Below are 11,408 nucleotides of genomic sequence, written 5' to 3' on the forward strand. Positions count from 1 at the left end.
GGTTCCCTACTCCCATGATGCACCACCAAATCTTTGTACAACCGATGTACACTTATGTCCGCGCGCTATCCCAAGATGACTAGCGGTACCGGTTTCTCGTCTGATTCGTCTGATCTAACACGCTTGTTAACGCGACTCATCCACGAGGAGACCATCGTTTACCAGCACATAATGAGTCCGCTCACTCCGCCCTGTTCCCCAGATAGTGTGCCAGGGAATGCGCGACCGTAGACACGATCCCGGACACGGGCCCCCGTCTCTCTTGGATCAGAACCCCCCCCCCCCCCCCGACTCAGACACGAGTCGTGAGCGCGGTGTCGTTCTTTTGACTTTAAATCTGCCGTCCTGACGTCTCCTGGCAGCCGAGCGGAGACGGCCGTGGCTGTAAGGAGGAGTGAGTGATTCACGCTCTCTAAACGGGTTCCTCTGTCCCGCGTTAAAACCCTGTTCATCACGCAGTCTGTCACTTCGTTTGGGGGGGGGGGGGCTTATGTCTTGGTTATGCTTTATGGCCTGGAGGAGTTTAATATCCAAAGATGCGGTAATATATCAAAAGGTCTGGGCTGGCTTAGTGGAGCGAGTTTATCACTAAGCTACTTTATATGCTGCTACCTTTTCCTCGGTTGGCCTTCCTTCCATCGGCGAAAAAACCACCATTTCATATACATATATATATATATATACATATATATATATACACACATATATACATTAGCATTATGATACATTGTTAGATTTACAATTGTACAATTGTATTTACAAGGTCATTTACAATTGTAAATGTAACAATGCAGATCAAGTGGTACAATCTGATATCACGCATTAACATGAAGGTACGGTACTGCTACAAAACAAATTCCCCCTTGGGGACAGCGCAGATTAGGACCCTGAAAGGTTGATCTAAACGCTCTCTAAATCTCACAAAGGGAACATTCTTACAGGGCGTGTTCACCTCCAGTGAACCTGGACTGGTTTCCTGTTAACTCTGCGGTGGTTTTGGGGTTCTTACAGGGCGTGTTCACCTTCAGTGCCATAGAGATGACCCCCCTGACGCTGGGGAATTACGTGTACCCCATGTGGGGTCAGGTGATCGGCTGGTTCATGGCCATGTCCTCCATGGTGCTGGTGCCGGGATACTTCTTCTACATGCTCTTCACCACCAAGGGAGGCCTCAAGCAGGTACACACCTCTCAGCGTCTGAGTGGAGGAGAGGAGAGAGGAGGGGTGGAGGGGAGAGGAGAGGAGAGAGGAGGGAGAGAGGAGAGAGAGGAGAGAGGAGAGGAGGGAGGAGAAGAGGGAGGAGGGAGAGAGGAGAGGAGGGGTGGAGGGGAGAGGAGAGAGGAGAAAGGGGAGGAGGGAGAGAGGGGGGGTGGATGGGAGAGGAGAGAGGAGAGAGGAGAGGAGGGAGAGAGGAGAGGAGGGGTGGAGTGGAGAGGAGAGGGGGGAGAGAGGAGAGAGAGGAGGGAGGAGGGAGAGAGGAGAGAGAGGAGAGAGGAGAGGAGGGAGGAGAGGAGGGGTGGAGGGGAGAGGAGAGAGGAGAAAGGGGAGGAGGGAGAGAGGAGGGGTGGAGGGGAGAGGAGAGAAGGGAGGAGGGAGAGAGGAGAGGGGGGAGGAGAGGAGAGGAGGGAGGAGAAGAGGGAGAGAGGAGAGAGGAGAGGAGGGAGAGAGGGGGAGGAGAAAAGGGAGGAGAGGATGGGTGGAGGAGAAGAGGTGGATAGAAGGAGATTTATCCGCCAGCTTCAAGCATTTTTGTATCTTCAATACATGCCAAGAATTCTGAGATACTGCATGTCAACAGTGACATAATCCAACGTGTAACCTTTTCTACCATGTTGTTGTTCAACCATGTATCCAAAAGTAACCTTTGAGATATTCTGAATCATGTTTTCCCTTTCCGCCTTTAGCGGGACGGTTAGTCATCTTGACCTTGTAGGCCCTTATGCAATCCCCATCGGTAGAGGCTTAAATGGTTGCATTCACACAAACACGTTATCTTTGAGTCAGGGAGCGGGCTACTCTCTTACCCAGAGCTCCTAACAAGAGGCTCGGCAGCATCAGTGTACTCTCACGACTGGAGTAGCTACCAAAGAGTTCTGCATGACCTAGCATAAAAAATAAAGGAAAAAAAAAGGCCAGACTGCAGACTGAGGCCACAAAGGCATCAGGAAGAAAACAAGGTCAGTAAATGTTAAAATTCACGAGAGGAAAAGTGGGTTTCTGCGAATCCCCTCTGCATTCATCCCTCGTCCTCCAGAATAAAGCGGGTCCGAGACTCCTGCCGTCAGTCAGAAACACAATATTTACCTGTCGGTGTGTGTCTCTCTTTTTGTCTCTTCTCTGGGGGAACAGCGCTGGCAGAAGATGACCACTGCCCGGAGGGCTGACAAGCCATCGGTGCATGAAGACCTGACCCATTCGGGCGGGGGGGTGGGGGAGGCTCCTGTCTAGACAGACCCAGGCAGAACCGGACAGAACCAGTCAGGGTCTGCCAAACACTCACACACCCCCTCTTCCCTACCTTGTCCTCAGGCCCACTGGTGGAGTCCATGTTGTTGGTGTTCCTGTTCTTTTCATTTATTGGGAGAGGGGTCCGGTTATGTAACAGCTTTATTCTGTTCTAGCGGGGGAGTTGGTATGTTTTTGAAGAAGCGAGAAGGGTAAAAAGAAACAAGAATTGAGACTTATTTTAAGAAACCACGACTACTTTGCGATGGGTTGACGTATGCAAATCAGTTGTAGCATTACGAGGGTTTGAGCTGAATACTTTAAGTCAAATTTGGGTAATTATGAGAAAATATGAACATAGCATTATTAAATGACGATGATTAAATACAAAAAATTACAGAAATATTTAGGATTATGTGATTGGTTTGATAGTTATTTGTTCACCGCTACCGAGTAACAAATATCTATCAAATATAACTAATGAATACCAGGTTAATATTCATAGGATGATTTGGTGTTAGTCTTTCTGGAAAAGTCTCTCAGGAAAGCATTTGTCCTTTTACTTTTGCGTTTGCAATTCAAAATGCCCCTAATGAGTAAGACTTCACCAATGTTCATTCTGTCAAAGTAGGATTTCCCACAGTCAAATGTGTAGGAATGTATGTCTGTACATCAAATTTAAAGTGATTTCGATTTTTCCCTTAAATTTTTGCCTCTCTTGACCATTGGAGAAAACAATGCATTCATTTGGAAACATGCAGTATATAGAGGCAAGATCACATAATAATTGTCATTACATTAAATGTGTATATGGCTGTGTTTTCCAATTCTGTCAATCCTCTTGTGCCCTTCAGATTATCCCCAAGGAATCCACCAGGGACAACTGTATATGAACGCCTTTTTAATTATACTTTTAAGTGGGACAAAGTACACATTATAATACCGGTATATGTTTAAGAATGGACGACACAATGTTATGTAACGCAACATTAAACACTATTAAAATCCATGTAAGGGAAATGTTGTGAATCAAGGGGAAAGCTTTAATTCTTCTATGAAGCGCTGTACAGTCTGTTTACATTACACCAAGTGTTTGTGAATGACTGCATTAAAGTGTCCCACCTTATGAATTCATACGTAGATATAACTTTGATCAGAATAGTGATGCGCTGTACATATAATTGTGTTTAAATGATGGAAGTATTTTTTATTATTATTCTTAAATTAAACTTTTTGGAATTAAATTAATAAACAGGATTAAAATATGATGTTGAAAAGGAATTTGGCAAAGTATATAAAAGGTATTTAACTTTAATAAAGCAGATAAACAATGAAAAAACAATGTTTTGCTTGTAGGCCTGATTTTGTCCATTTCCAATTATGCTAATTCTGACAAGCTTTGAAATAATGTCGGCCTCATAATATAAACATGTTTCTTGTTAGTGTGTGGAAAATCAAGGTGCAATCAGTGGGTAAGACGTCATTGACATGATATATTCAAGACATTCGAGATAAAAGAACCACGATAAGCCTGGTTTGGTGAATAGACTGAAATAATTCTTTAATAGCATGTTGATATAGTTCTCCAATGACAGGTAGGGGAGCGAGCCAAAGCTAACGAAGGCAGCTAATGGCTGGGAAAGTCTGTCATGTGATTTGTACTTAAACATGAGTTCTGCCCATACATTTCCCTTCCTATGAACACAGTGCAGCTACAAACCCAGGAGAGGCCGCCCAGTGGCATGCGTTGGCTTTACGGAGCCCTTTGGTTCACAGATCCTACGCTCTAGTTCAGCGGTACTGTAGGGCTACTGCGTGGCCACTCTCATCTTCTCATCTTTTGACTCAGTAGAACGTCATCTGGGTATTATTGACGTACTGCTCAAACAAAGCTCTGTCCGTTTTGTTAAGTATTGGAACAGGACAGAGTGCCGTCGAGGAGCAGTCGGCCGGTAGACAGAGAGAAGGGAGAGGACAGACTGCTGTTATCTGCAACGTTGTGTTTACATTTGGAAATGGAAGGTATAAACACACAGGAACAACAGATCACTCGTTCATTTCTCACACACAAAATGCACAATCCCATGACATGAAATCAAATGGATACCCTGGGTCAGAGATGACACTGCGACGCAGGGCGTCCATTTCAATGCGAACTTGAGTTTTTTTTACAAATACTTATCTAAAAGTGTGTTTTATTTGTTAGCACATTGATGTATTTTTTTCCCTCTAAAGTGCAGTGAAAGAATCTCTTTATTTCTTTCAACAACTTACTTCATTCATGGATTTGATTGTAAAACCACCAGCGTGTGCAAGAGAAATGCCTACACTCCCGAAACAAAACAAAACATAATTATTCCCAAGGGCTCAAATGACATAACACCAAATGAAAGAGTGACAGCTGACCTAATTTAACGAAAATAATAAGCTGATGTAGGCTATTAATTAAATGTAATGAAACAGCTGGTAGACAGATTTTCTTTTGTGTTTAAACCAAACTAACAGTCCCAGTGTAACTACAAAGTAAATCTGTTTTCAGCTGGTTTTTTAATCCCCTTTTTTTTTTATAATCAAACTTCTATTTAGGACGGGTTGTTTTTAAATGCTCCTGACCGGAACTCAAGGAAGCGAACTGTCCTGCCTCCCCCCCCCCCCCGAGGGATCTGCTAGTGTCTCTCTGTTCTTTAAACGGGCAAACGAATTCAGTCATGCACAAGAAAAATGAAGTCTCTAGCGAGACTTAGTGGGATCACAGTTAGTTCGTTAGGCCTCGGTTCCCCAGAGCAGGACCATGCACGGGCACACCATCGCATTCTTCTGAATAAAATCAAAACAAGCAAAACACCACGTGTACCGTGGAGCTCACAGCAGCAGTGACGTGGACAACCTTAATCCATCGATCCATCGATCATCTATCAATCGATCGATGTCGTGTTAGCACAACTAGATAGAACCGCCTCTTTGTGAATCAATATTTTATAAACGCTCTTATTAATTATACAAGGTCATTGTGTGTGTGTCCCACACAGACATGCCTGCGCACACATACACACACACGCACAGATGCACACATACACACACACGCGCACACGCAGAGCCTCGATCCTTCCGTTTTGTGGTACAATGCAGAAAGGGGACGGACAGACCATCTAGCGATCAGGGATTAGAAATCAACACATCTGGTTGACAAGAGAGACGGCCGCATTCAGAGATTCAGCCAATCAGGAGGTAGCCCTCTCTCAGAAGGACCCGCCCCCCGCAGCAGGGTCTCCAGTGTACCTGTCTGTCTGACCCCCGCTGGATGTGATATTTACAATCCACTGGGGCTGGGGCAGCAGAGGGCAATAGATCAGATATACCCCCACCTCCCCCCGCATCAAGCCTTCAGCAAGAACACAAGCCATCAGATTTATGGAGAGGCGGCATTTTGACACAGGAGCTTGGTGTGTGTGTTTGTGTGTGTGCATCTCTCAGATCAGAGAAAAGTCTGCACTTTTTCAAAATGTCACATTGAAAGGTTATCCGGGGAACAAAACAAAAAGACATAAAAAGGAGTTGTGGAGACTGGAATCAAATGGTGGTTTATGAATTCAGGATTTTAGCAGATTCAAATGGATACACACAACACTCACACAAACGCAATATTGTGTCAATATGAATCTATGCCAAAAAAAAGAAAAACGAATAAATAAATAAATACATTAATAAATACATACATAAATAAATATACAAATAAATAAATAAATAGATAAAAAAGATAAAAATAATAAATAGATTCTCAACATCTCAATAAGTACAGCTTCTTGGTGATTCTCAGTGGAGCCAAATGGCAAATATTCAGACGTTCCGTTTCCAACACAAACACAAAGGCCTTGGCAGAGGGTCCAGCGACGACAGCAAACAGGAAGCGTACCAGTCAAACAATAACATGGTAACCATAGTGACGAGGTTCATCAGGTGGGCGCTAGGTCGTTTGGGTTTGGCGGTGAAGCCGTATTATCGGTTGCCTTCGCTCTCTGTCTGTGTGTCAGAGAATCCTTGCAGCGGGACAGGCGTTCTGATAGCGGAGGACGATAGAAGGGAAGCACAACAACACAGGAAGCAGCGTGACAGACAAACACCGGGGGTTATTTTCTTCCTAAAAACCGTAGAGGGGAGGAAAATGTTTTTCATCCAAAGTAACACATTAGCAAAAGCGCCGAACAAGGAGCCACGTTTTGAAGTTCCGACAATGTTCTGTGAGACTTCGTCACCATTGTTAATTTATCCTTTTTTTGGGGCCCCTTGTAAAGGAAAAGCGGAAAAAGGTACAATTACTGAAAGCAGCAGAATCATTTTTTTATGTTTTAATTGTTATCCTAGCCCTATCGTAGAGTCCAGTGCATCCCCTCTCTTCTCTCCTGGAGGCTTATATATATTTGACTTGCACGCATTTACAAAAAACTATGCACGCACACACGCGCACACACACACACACACACACACACACACACTGTAGTACTGAGTAGACATGAGGTTAGGGATGATAAAAGTGAAATCAAACGGTCCACAAAGAGATGCAATCCATCACCAATCCATCTAAAAATATTTCTGTTAGTTTTTGGGATCGGACGGTGTACCCAGACTACGAGGAAATCTGCTCGCAACTAACGTGTTTTTTTTTCTTTTTTCGAGCATCAAAGAGTTTAAACTGGCAAAAAAAAGAAGAAAAGTTATAGAAATTTGTTAAAACTACCTAATATTTCAAAATACATAAACGTAAAACGTTATATCAGCAATTCATTGAATTCTCAGCAACTATTTAAAATCTTCATTCTCTTTTGTTTCATTTTTACCTTAAATATATGCATATACATTGTGATTTCATAATCATATTCTTCTATCTTCTGTATGTATATATGTACATAATGTATAATTTGGTAAAAGAAGGTGGGGGGGGGTGTGGTTGGTTAAGCAGGTATCGGCGTACATACTTGCGTTGTGTTTGTGTGCATGTGTGAGCTGTATCACTGTACACTGTGTATGTGTGCGTGTGTGAGCTGTATCACTGTACACTGTGTATGTGTGCGTGTGTGAGCTGTATCACTGTACACTGTGTATGTGTGCGTGTGTGAGCTGTATCACTGTACACTGTGTTTGTGTGCGTGTGTGAGCTGTATCAGTATATATATACATACACACACATATATATATATATATGTGTGTGTATGTATATATGCGTATATATAAATGAGTGAGCAGGTCTTTGCTGGGAGAGGGAATACAGGTCCGGGTCCGGGTCCGGGTCTTTGCTCACAGCATACTCTGTGAGCCGCTGGGGGTCCGGGCCAGGCCCAGGCGGGGGTCCAGGGGGGGGATGTACTGGTGGGGGTGGTTGTAGGGCGGCGGCGGCGGTGGCAGAGGGGGCTGCTGGTCACCGAGGGGCGCGGCGGCGGACTGGCTGAGCTGGTGGAGGCTGTGGTGGTGGTAGGGCTGGAGGTGGTGGAGGTGGTGGAGGTGGTGCGGCTGCAGGCTGTGGTGCTGGTGGTGGTGGGGGTGGGGGTGGGGGTGGGGGTGGTACAGGTGTTGGTGGGGGTGGGGCGTCTGGCTGAGGAAGGCCTCCACGTGGCCGCGCCCCCCGGCTCCCTCCAGCACCAGCACCTTGACGATCTGCTGGCACTGGATGTGGAGCGCCTCGGGGCGCAGGTCGCCCAGGCTGACGGCCGCCGCCAGGGGGGGCTGGAGGGGGTGGAGCTGCTGCTGCTGCAGGTGGAGCTGCTGCTGCAGGTGGAGCTGCTGCTGCAGGTGGAGCTGGTGTTGGTGCAGTTGGTGGAAGTGGTGGTGGGCGGGGGAGCCCGGGGCCGCGCCCGGCGCCACCACCGCGGCCAGCGGCGTGTGATGCTGGGGGGGGTGCACGGGGCCCTGGGGCGGCTCCGGGCTGAAGAGCGGCGCCCCCTGGTGGCTAGGAGGGGCCGCGCTCCCGGGGCTCGGCTCCGTGCTGCAGCTGAGCCGGTACGTCTGAAGCCTGTTTTGGATTGACACCTAGTTTAGAAAACAGCCAAGAGAACAGCATCATGTGTTATAATACTCCTCCTCTACGTCCGTCAAGCCCTCTCAGCTCTGGGGGGTCTACTGGGGGGGGTAGACACTGGCATGCGAGGGGGGCGGGGCTCAGGTACAGAAGAGGAGGTCCTCCATCGTCTGTCCTCCCCCCCGACTCACATGGGGACGGGGACCACTGGAGCTCGGATGCTGGGGAACACAGTGGGAGGGTGCTGACAGAGGGGTGGTGTCGGTGGTGGAGGTGGTGGTCGGGCGGTGCGTCGCCAGAGGCCAACAAACAAAGAAGGCGGTTCCAAAGGCAACACCGAGTGAGGGCCCTCGGGTCGTTCCTTTCCAAACCACTGGGGGGAGCCACCGGCGGGGCAGGCAGGTGCAGAGTGGAGTGGGGGGGGGGGGGGGTGAACGGCACAGACAGGAAGGGAGCCAAACGAAGGACCAAGGACAGGACAGGTGTGCAAGGGGAGAACGAGACACAGTGTTCAAGCCGACACCAATCGTGACACCCACAGGCAAACGTCAACAGAATGAAACCCTCCCTGTGCGCTACAAGGCCGCTAACACCCTAGTTGTAGTTGGAAAGGGAGAGTCTTTGTTTGCTTCTCTGCTTTGTGTAACGTGTCGCTGGTCTTATCTGTGTTCTAGGAAATGCTTGTGTCAATTATCGTTTGTTCCGAGGCATACACTTCTGCTGACGCACACTGCCACTATTCACCTTCCGTTGAAAGCTTTAAATCGGCCTCAAGAACAGGTTGAAGGAATGCGCTGGCATTTTACCCGCCCAAGGACAAATGAAGTGGAAGTTCTGATGTAAACATTTGCTTACATTATGTCTGCCTACCAACAGCTATCCTTGGTAGCTGACTCACGAACGGGATCCGGATCAGTAATGTACTGAACGAGAGGTTATCGAGAGCACTTATACTATAGAGTCCTTCAGATGTCCTTCAAACCTAAATCGAACCGGATGGAGATCAGGAGATCAGGGGTGGAATGGCAGGTTTGTGAACCTGAGATGAGAAAGATTGTAGCCTTCAATCGGGCCAGTATGCACAAATCCCACTCAACGGGAAACTCCTGGTATGTTCCGTTTAACTCAACCAAACAACCTGGCGTAATATGTCTGCTTCCAACATCACAAACAGTCTCTTTTGTGTGACTTCAACACTTGTCAGTGTTTTGCCTTCATTCGGTGCCCTTGTGGATGTTTTCCGTTCCTGCCTACTTGAAACCAGAGTGGCATCGAACAGACCCAAGGTTGTCAGGAGCTAACAGAAGGGTTTCGATCGGAGCGGCCGGCTCCACAACCCCCCCCGCCCACAGCCCTTCGATCGTGCGTTGGACGTCTACCTCGGGATGAGCAACAGGGACTTCATTGTGCTCTGGCGCGGCCATTCACAAATCCCTCCTCCTCGCTTCTGCCTCTACCTGACCAGCGATGCGCGGAGCGGCGAGGGGAGAGGAGATCAGGGCTGATTCTCCACGCCGCGTAGAACCTGATGGACGGGGGCACGCTGACAAATGTGTCACATCGGATGTTGTCAGGAGGGAGTGTGCGGTGGCAGTGCCCTCACACTGTCGTCGCCTGCTCCTCCTCAGAACAGGGTTTACTGAGGGCTGTCGTCACGGAAATGTCAAGGTTTTTAAAGTGCAACCCCCCCCCCGGAGATGTGTATTTATCTTTGGGCTTTGAATTCTTCATCTACACTTTGTGGCTGTGTGTTGAAATGCCTTCATTTGTTTCAACAGTAGGGTTTGTGGTATGTGCCACTTTGCATTTGCAGATCTGACCGAAGAAATACCTTACAACAATTCCTGCAACTCTTGTATAGTAGTGAGATATAATTTCGTTGTACTCTGCTGCTTATTATGTCGGAAATTATAATCTCTTGGAATGGAAAGAACCCAAACCAGATAGAGGCCACAAAATCCCTTCGACTGCGTGTCTAGGAGAGACGTGACTCTTAATAATCTGGACTTTAAATGAGTTTCCATACATGCCATTCAAGTCATTCATAAAAATAAAAAATAAATCTCAGACGCTTTTCTCAAAAGTATCTTCCTATTCATTTATTTTGGTTACACCTCTCCTCAATGAAGAGGTAGGGGGTTAAGGCGTCTACCTGACGAATCCCAACAGGTGGACCCTGTTTGACAATTTCCCCAGATAACCGATCGCTCAACACAACAACATCCTCGCCAATAGTTTAAACAGTTCCTTGGATGCATTTGGGACAGTTGCTGCTAGGCCGTCTTTATGTCCCAGTCTGCTCTCTGCTTACGAGCTTGGCAACGCCACGGTCTCCTCGGCAAGCGAGGGGAGGTGATGAATCTGGGTCAAACGAGCGTTCAATTTAACTGCCTGACTATAAGTATGTTAATTAAGGAGTCGAGCATAAAACACACACAGACACGCACACACTCACTGCGTCCCTTATGTGGGTAAAAGCCGAGTTTTGATTAAGCTTTCACCAATGAGAACTAGTTTACAGCCCACTCCTTTGAAAGGGGCTTGAAGATCCATAAGTACCAAGTCGTAGTCCACGGAGGGGGAATGATTTTGTATTTCGTGATTACGACGGTTTCCTTGAAACACCGTCTTAAATCTTGGAGGAGAAGAGGGGGGCGTTTTTCTTTTCTTGCTTGGCTGAGGATTTTTCATTCCACTCTGGCTGGAACACTCTGGTTCTGTCGAATGGCTAGCAGTAGGCTAACCCTGTAGGCTAACTACGGGGGCTAACAGTAGGCTAAACATGAAGGCTAGCAGTAGGCTAACCGTGTAGGCTAACCATGGGGGCTAACAGTAGGCTAAACATGAAGGCTAACAGAAGACTAACCCTGTCGGCTAACGGCACGCTAACACTGTAAGCTAACTGTGTTGCTGTTATATTCTTACTAGCTAACTGACTAAACTGACAAAATAA

General features: G+C 47.1%; 2 protein-coding genes across 2 annotated transcripts in view; one reads left to right on the forward strand and one right to left on the reverse strand.

The window, feature by feature from the left end:
- LOC307089349 (sodium- and chloride-dependent GABA transporter 1-like) overlaps nt 1-2,448 on the forward strand; it is a gene marked incomplete at both ends in the record, with an annotated part of 19,495 nt that extends 17,047 nt beyond the window's left edge. The window contains 2 exons of the mRNA XM_079755567.1: nt 1,012-1,179; nt 2,350-2,448. Coding sequence (XP_079611693.1) covers nt 1,012-1,179; nt 2,350-2,448 — 267 coding nt within the window. The remainder of the gene's footprint in view (nt 1-1,011; nt 1,180-2,349) is intronic.
- Nucleotides 2,449-7,737: 5,289 nt separating this feature from the next.
- Nucleotides 7,738-11,408, reverse strand: part of LOC307089618 (IQ motif and SEC7 domain-containing protein 3-like) — a gene marked incomplete at its 3' end in the record, with an annotated part of 27,059 nt that continues 23,388 nt past the window's right edge. The window contains exons 5-8 of the mRNA XM_079755972.1: nt 8,647-8,676; nt 8,302-8,449; nt 8,006-8,163; nt 7,738-7,900 (exon numbers count right to left, since the gene is read on the reverse strand). Coding sequence (XP_079612098.1) covers nt 7,738-7,900; nt 8,006-8,163; nt 8,302-8,449; nt 8,647-8,676 — 499 coding nt within the window. The remainder of the gene's footprint in view (nt 7,901-8,005; nt 8,164-8,301; nt 8,450-8,646; nt 8,677-11,408) is intronic.

This window comes from Pollachius pollachius (genome assembly GCF_949987615.1).
Source record: "Pollachius pollachius genome assembly, chromosome: 18".
NCBI lineage: Eukaryota > Metazoa > Chordata > Actinopteri > Gadiformes > Gadidae > Pollachius > Pollachius pollachius.